General features: G+C 43.1%; 1 protein-coding gene across 1 annotated transcript; it reads left to right on the top strand.

The window, feature by feature from the left end:
* Positions 1-2,035: 2,035 nt before the first annotated feature.
* Positions 2,036-7,865, top strand: LOC133452282 (insulin-like growth factor-binding protein 1). Its single transcript, XM_061731501.1, has 4 exons — positions 2,036-2,783; positions 3,488-3,672; positions 5,446-5,574; positions 6,689-7,865. The coding sequence occupies exons 1-4, from the start codon at positions 2,357-2,359 to the stop codon at positions 6,797-6,799; spliced, it is 852 nt and encodes a 283-aa protein (XP_061587485.1). The 5' UTR covers positions 2,036-2,356; the 3' UTR covers positions 6,800-7,865.
* Positions 7,866-8,144: the final 279 nt, after the last annotated feature.

The following is an 8,144-nucleotide window of genomic DNA, read 5'->3' as shown; positions in this document are numbered from 1 at the left end:
TTGCACATATGGTTATTGCACATTTGGTTATTGCACATGTTCTGCACATGTTTTCCACATGTTCTGCACATGTTCTGCACATGTTTTCCACATGTTCTGCACATGTTCTGCACATGCACATGACCGGAGACTCCACGATGATGCAACCCCAGGAAACGGTTGCAGAGCCGCGTCAGAACCAGAAACAAAAGGAGCGGTAAAGTGTGACAGCGGATCCTGGGAAGTGTGGGGGTGCAGACGGGGGGGTCAACATGAGTCACGGGCCAACAATGGCCCGCGGGGCTAGTGAGGCCGTGCAGACGTGCACGTTGGCCACTGCGTGTCCGTGCGGGACGTGCATGTGCTCAGGTCAGACTTCCCGCTGCAGAGCTCCGTTCTGTTCTGTTCCGGGCTATTATTATCTCCGGAACAGGAAAATCCAGACGGGAACTTCTGCTGGAAGGAGCCAAGAAACCCGGCCTGGGTGCGCGCGCAGCTCCGCAGCTCTGCAGGGTCCCGAGAACCGCAGCTCTTATCCCGGTGCGGTTCCTGAACTCAGCTTTAATGGGTTTATGATCCCCTGCTCCGTTAAACTCGGGTTTTATGATAAACTCGGGTTTCATGATGAACTCGGGTTGTATGATCCCCTGCTCTGAAACTCGGGTTTCAGAGAATTTAACAGAACTGAACAAAATTTAACAGAACTTAACAGAACTTAACAGAAACCCTTCATAGTACTTTATTGCCACAACTTGTTGCACTATTGTTGTCTGTTTTTATGTATTGTTTTCATTGTTTTTACCTCCTTTTATTGCACCGTGGATGAGAGGGAAAAGCAATTGCATTCCTTGTATGTCTGATAGATATTTGGTGTGACAAATAAAGGAACCTTCAACCTTATTACCCCCTGCTCTGAAACTCGGGTTTTATTAATTATTTCTGAAACTCGGGTTTTCTGGGTTTTAACTCGGGTTTATGGGTTTTAACTCGGGTTTTTTGATGCTCCTGCTCCGCTAAACTCTGTTTCTCATGTCGGATCCTCCTGCGCGCCCCCGCTCCCACGCACGCTCCTACGCACCAGTTTCCCCCCGACAGTAACTTGTGTAAGAAGCGTTTTTGGAGCAGAATAAGAAGAAACCCCTCATGAATGAATGAATGAATGAATGGACTCTCTTGTCTCTTGTCACAGCAGGAAAAACGCGGCGCTGCTTCATCTCTGAAAACTGATTTGATTTGATTAGATCTTTATTTTGTACATGTGAAAAACAGCAATTCAAGAGAAGATGAGCAAACAACACCACAAAACCATGAATTTCATACTTTAAAACTTGATATCTTCATGAATGTGCAAAAAGGAGCAGGAAGAAGTTTAAACTTCTCCACCAAACCCGCGTCCCTGTGCCGAATTATGTAAATGTAAATGTATCGACCTACAGCTGAACCAAAGTGCTTTACAGAATAAACATACAATCAAGACAAAAAGTGCTTGCAGAATAAAACAAGAATAAAACATATGAACATATAAAATATCAAGACCAAAGTATAAAAAGTGTCGCCGCACTATGGTGTTAAAAGCCTGAATAAATACGTTTTCAGTTTAGATTTAAAAAGGTTTATTATAATCATGAATATGAGTTATGATCGATTTCAAGTTTGGAGAAACAAACCAAAGCGCTGTAACTTTAATATCAGTGTTTCCTGCTGTAATTGCAGCTTTGCAGTCGTTTCTGGTGGGAAGGGAAGTGTGTGTGTGTGTGTGTGTGTGTGTGTGTGTGTGTGTGTGTGTGTGTGTGTGTGTGTGTGTGTGTGTGTGTGTGTGTGTGTGTGTGTGTGTGTGTGTGTGTGTGTGTGTGTGTGTGTGTGTTCCGGGATTGCAACATCAAACGCCGGTGACGTCACTCCGACGCACTGAGCCAGAACCGCCTGTTCCAAAATAAATATTGACGTGATCGTTGTATTCAAATGAGCGGCATGACGGGCCCCGGCGGGCCAATCAGAGCGCGTCCTGCCTTTACACCTTCTTTTCTGAAACCATTCATAACGACGATGATGCGTCAAAACACGCAGGAGCCGGCTATAAATACGGCCGCGCGCAGCGCGCACTCAGACAGAAATCCCAGGGAAGGAACAGATTATTACAGATTATTTTACCTCTTACCTCTTGGTCTGCGTTTACCTCTCTCTGCATTCACAGAGAAATCCCAGGGAAGAGACACAACCTGATTATTCCTGAGACATCTGCAGAAATCACAGGAATCTGCAGAAATCCAAGGAATCTGCAGAAATCCCAGGAACGGAACAACCGGAGCGCAGGAACCTGATTTCTACCTCTCATTGCCTTTTTCTCCTGCACATTCCACTCTCTCTGCACCAGAGAATGTTTCCGGCTGGATCGTTTGTGCAGCGCGACGTGGTGCCGGTGCTGCTGGTGTCGGTGCTGGTGTCGGTGCTGGTGTCGGTGTCGCTGGGCTCCCCGGTGCCGGAACCGGAGCCGGGCTCCCCGCCGGGGCTGATCCGCTGCGCGCCCTGCTCCCCGGAGCGGCTGCTCCAGTGCCCGGCCGTGCCCCCCGGCTGCCCGGAGCCCCGCCGGCTCCCCGGCTGCGGCTGCTGCCTGGCCTGCGCCCTGCGGGCCGGCCAGCCCTGCGGGATCCACACGGCGCCCTGCGGGTCCGGGCTGCGGTGCACGCCCCGACCCGGGGACCCGCGGCCGCTGCTGGCGCTCACCCGCGGACACGCGCTCTGCACGGAGGTCCCGGAGCCGGAGACCGGTCTGGAGCCGGAGCCGGAGACCCGGACCACGGGAGGTAAGACCCCGCCTCTCACCTACCTAGATATTTATATATATATATATATATATATATATATATATATATATATATATATATATATATATATATATATATATATATATATATATATATATATATATATATATGTATATATATATATATATATATATATATATATATATATATATATATATATATATAGCCTACATGTTTAGATATATACATAGACATTATAGTATAGTGTAAGGTGTATATGGGCATGTGTGTACAAATATATAGAAATACTCCACTACGTGTATGTGCATTGAAGTTGGAAACGTTTGTGCAGCTTGGTCAATTCAAATCCTTAATTGCTGACCATTTTGCTCGTGTTTGTAATTGTTTTTAATATTTCTTTTAATTTTATTGTATTATTCTTTTATATGGTTGTTACATTCGGCATCATTGTAAATGAGGACTTGCTCTCAATGATTTCTCCGAATTCAAATAAAGGTTGATGATGTATAGGTATGTGTGTGAGTATTAGTACAGTATATAATGATATAATAATGATAATAATACTGTTATTTAGCAGTGTGAGTACAGTGTGTGAGTATTTATAAATATGGGTTAAATGATTAGGGAATGGGGGTAGAATTAAATAGGTTTACACTTCTCCATCCCCGGAGCCCCAGGCTCCAGCAGCTCCATCACAACTCACGTTCTCTCCCCCCCCCCAGATCAGGGAGACCTGCAGGCCGGGAACTCGGCCGTCCTCCCGGACCCCGGATCCAGCCTCCCCGAATCCAGCCTCCCCGGATCCAGCCTCCCCGGATCCAGCCTCCCCGGATCCAGCCTCCCCGCAGACACGCAGGACAGCATGAAGGACACACTCGTGGCGATCCGGAAGACCCTTGTGGACCAGGTGAGACCTGGGGTTTAGGGAATCCTGGGAATCCCGGGAGTCCTGGGAGACTATCCAGAATTAACATTGCAGATTTGTACAATTGCATTTCAACTATAGTCGTAATTACATTGTGACTAATTGTCATTCTAGATATCTATAACGTCATTTAGTCAGAAGAACTCTAATCCTAGATATCTGTAATTACATTTTGACTAGGCAGAATGGAAGTTAAGGATATCTCCAATCTGAAATATCTCTAATTAAAATTAATTTCAAGATATCTATAACTTGATAAGATATCTACAATTAAATTGATAATGTACAAAGTGTTCAACAGATTGTTACCTAGTAAAATTGTAAGCATGTTTAAAATAAGAGTAAGTAGATATGAGCTTCGAGGGAAACGTATGATTGAAAAACCAAAGTCTAGGACTAAAATTAAAGATCAATGTATTACTGTAAGGGGTGTAAATATATGGAATGCACTTGATGAAAAATTGAAGATGTGCCAGTCGATTCATGCATTCAAACGTTTGTTTAAGTATAATGTGTTTGAAAAATATGAGGGATCCAGTAGTTGATACTATTACGGAATTATGTTCGGGATTGTGTAAAAATATGATTTATTTTTTTGTACTATGTTTTGTATGTTTGATCTGAATAAGTTGATCATGTGAGAAGGGTAGGCGTAAATAAGCAACAGCTTCAGCCTATTCCTTTTCGGTTAGGTCTTTCTTTTTTTATGTGAAATAATGCTTTCAGTTGGTGTCTACATTAAGAATGACCTGACCGAAATAAATATATTTTCATTCATTCATTCATTCAAATTATGACTCTCCGTAATTCCAGTTCAACATATCTACAACTTTGTTCTGACTAGTCAAAACTTAATTTAAAGGAGCATGAGGCAGGATTGAGGCAGGATTCATGAAAATAATTCGTATACGTTTTAAGTTTTCTAGTAATAATGTCAGATGAAGCGTTCCAAACCCAAAAGAATGATTCCTCTAGTGTATCTCTCCGTTGCCTTGAACAGGCTGTGTGCTGCAAAATGTGCTGCAATGTGACCGGAATTTCCCGCGCTGTCCTGCGGATGTGACGTCACATGACGCTGCATGCCCGTTCTCCCTGTTCTCCCGTTCTCCCCGTTCTCCCGTGCCGGCTTCACTGTTGGCTGCAGTACCCCCAACGGCCGTCGTGGTGAATGGTGACGCTAGAGAGTCTCATTTCTTAAAAGGAGCCTCATGCTCCTTTAAGAAATCTAAAAAGGACGATGTAGATATGTTGAATTGAGGGGAATTAAAGATATCTTGAACTGGAATTGTGACTATAGTCAGAATTAAATTGTAGATATCTTAAACTGGAATTACAGCTAGTCGTAATTCAGTTGTAGATATCCGTAATTCACATTACAGATTTCTGCAACTGAATTGTAGATATCTGTGATTAGAAACCCCACACATATGACTGGCAGAATGACGTTGATATCTGAAATGACAATTGTGGACAGGAAGAATGGAATTTTAGACATCTGAAAAGCTCTTTTTGACTAGGAAGAATGGAATTGCGGATATCTGCAACAAATATCCAGTCTAGCTGTTAGATATTAAAACGTCTGGCCGTATACCTGCACGTTTAACCCTCTTGGTTAAGCCTCTTGGCCAGGTTTCCCTCGCAAAAGAAATTCAGTCTCAAGGGATTTTCCTGATAAAATAAAGGTTAATAAATAATAACCCGTTTTTCCCCCGTTTCTCGCATGTTTAACCCGTTTTCCCCTCTTTATCGTTCCAGGGTCCGTGTCACCTGGAGCTGCAGACGGCTCTGGAGAAAATCGCTGTTTCCCAGCAGAAGTTGGGAGACAAGTTAACCACGTTCTACCTCCCCAACTGCGACAAATACGGCTTTTACAAACCCAAACAGGTGGGTAGTATCAGAATCTCAGAATGTCAGAATGTATTAAAGGAAGCCCCATGTAAAACACACACACGCACGCACGCACGCACGCACGCACGCACGCACGCACGCACGCACAAACCCTCCCACATTAGTCTAGTTACAAAATAGACTCATTGAATATCTGGAACAATGAAATGAAAAAGAGAAAAAAAAGGACAAATTAAAGCTGCAAGCAGCGATGAACGGCCAATTTTCACCCATAAAGATCAAGGACTCAAAACTAAGTCCGATGACACCACAATGACTCTTTATGTCAAACCATTCAAAAGTTATGACAGAAAGTAGGAACTATCACATATCGACCAACCAGATGAAGCGCGCTTTTTGGCGTCGCCACGGTAACACTTTTGACAGAGAAAAGTAATGCGCGTAGTCGCAGGATGGAGACGCACATTTTGATGTATAACACATCTGGGTGCACGTTACGGTTCGGGCTGAATTAATTGCCGAAGGAATGGCATAAATTGCGCCAAAATGACACGATTAATTCAAACTGTCCGACTTCCTGTTGGGTTTCGGCCATGGCTCCAAGAGACTTTTCTTTAAGTTGCGCCATGATACAGGTGTGTACCGAATATTCGTGCATATACTTCAAACCGTATTGTGGGGCTTGAGGCACAAAGTTTTCTAGGGGGCGCTGTTGAGCCGTTAGGCCACACCCATTAATGCAATCACATTTTTCACCAGGCCTGACTTGGTGCAAAATTTGGTGACATTTGGGGCACGTTTAGGGGGAAAAAAGACGCCAAAAAGCGCCCCCCCCCCCCCCCTTCATCTGGTTGGTCCATATTTGATAGTTTCTATTTTCTGCCATAACTTTTGAACGGTTTGACATAAAGAGTCATTGTGGTGTCATCGGACTCGGTTTTGATTCCTTGACTTTTTTATTGGTGAAAATTGCACGTGTGAGGGCCCGCTTTAATATATGTTTGTACTTGACAGCATGTTGTTTAGTAGCATTAATAATTAAAAGATTCTGCCTGAGCCTTTTTCATTCAAACTGTAAAATGTCTCTTCCTCGTTGTCTTGAAAGGTTTATATGACTGAACTAAAGTGAAATGTTTGTGTTTCCCTGCAGTGCGAGTCGTCCCTGGACCGGCGGGCGGGCCGATGTTGGTGCGTTAACTCCTGGAACGGGAAAAGGACGTTGGGAACCGCCGAGCTGCCGGCGGACGCCGAGTGTCCCTGAAGAGAAAATAAAGAGATTAGAGATTAAAGATCTCACAAAAAGACACAAAAAAAGAGAAGAAGAAGAAGAAGCAGCAAGCCACTGATTTATTTTTGTTCCTTTTTCATGGGTGTTTTTTATTTATTGCTCTTGTTATTGATCCTGGTGTGTTTGATTCCGGTACCGAGGGGCCCGTGGCCCCCCCTGGCCCCCCCTTACTACGTCCTTATCAAACACCCGGTCCAAAGAAAAGAGAAAAAAATCTATTTTTGTTTTTCTGAAGAGGAGATTTTAATATTGATGCATTTATTTCTACTCTTAAGCCTTATTTATTATCAATTTATTACACTTCATTTGTTATTTGTGATCATTCATTAATATTTATATCTTTTTTGCCTTATTGTTATTTTTATATTATTTTTAAGCATGTACAGAGTGTATATTTTTAACTGAGCTGAGCTCTGCCCTTAAACGAGTTTTGTGGAGGTTTTGGTTCGTGACGAACCAACGAGAACAAAAGCACTGAGTGACCAAACGTCATTTAAAGTATTTCTACATGAACTCACGACTCATTTCCAGGTTTTGCCATTTGTTACGTCCTCTTGTTTTTCATTGTTATCCTTTTTTTCTGTGCTTTTGTCAGCAAATGCAAAACTCAGTCAGAAACCTTCTGCTAGCATGCAGCTAGCGCCTCACACGGGTATTTCTGCATCAACTACCTCTGATATTTAAGTGTCTTCTCTCAGTTCTGTTAATGTTTCTCTCTAAAGAAAAAAAAGACAAAGTCTTGCTTGTTTCTATGTTTCTGTTCTGGTTCACCGAGAAACCACGACCATAAAGCGAGTCCTGTAGCGTAGCCTGTAGCGTAGCCGCGGCTGTAGCTAACGTGGCTAATGCGGCTAACGTGGCTAACGTGGCTAACGCGGCTAACAGGATTGCTAAATGCTGCTGACGGAGAGAGACAATTATACATGTGAGTCTTTTCCAAAGTGACTAAACTTGTTCACTTGTGTGTATGTTATACTTTTGTAATTGAGATGTAATGTAAGAAAAAAAGGTGATATATTTAATAAAAACATGAACCTGAGTCGCAAGTGTGTTGTGCAACATAGGAGGGCTGTTCCAGTTATCAAGAGTTATTCATAATTTTATTCAACAATTATTAGACTATTTATCAAATTGAATTATCAAAATGATTTAATCCTCGGGGCACCACCTGGATTTCCAGGAAAAATGGTAACTTTAACAGCAGAAATCAGTCTCAGAGATTAGGGATTATTCCACCAGAACAGTAAGGGTTATTCTTTCTGGTGAATAATGTTATTTCTGGTGAATAATGTTGAAGGCATTTACCAGTTCGGCTCTA

This window comes from Cololabis saira, chromosome 10, assembly GCF_033807715.1.
Source record: "Cololabis saira isolate AMF1-May2022 chromosome 10, fColSai1.1, whole genome shotgun sequence".
NCBI classification, from domain to species: domain Eukaryota; kingdom Metazoa; phylum Chordata; class Actinopteri; order Beloniformes; family Belonidae; genus Cololabis; species Cololabis saira.
The sequence above is the reverse complement of the archived record's forward strand: the minus strand, read 5'-3'. Positions and strand labels throughout refer to the sequence as shown.

Bases quoted from the DNA above. Each gene is read 5' to 3' on its own strand.
- LOC133452282 (XM_061731501.1), top strand. From the start codon at position 2,357: ATGTTTCCGGCTGGATCGTTTGTGCAGCGCGACGTGGTGCCGGTGCTG. The intron at 3,673-5,445 runs GTGAGACCTGGG...TTATCGTTCCAG, and splicing joins GGAAGACCCTTGTGGACCAG to GGTCCGTGTCACCTGGAGCT. The intron at 5,575-6,688 runs GTGGGTAGTATC...GTTTCCCTGCAG, and splicing joins GCTTTTACAAACCCAAACAG to TGCGAGTCGTCCCTGGACCG.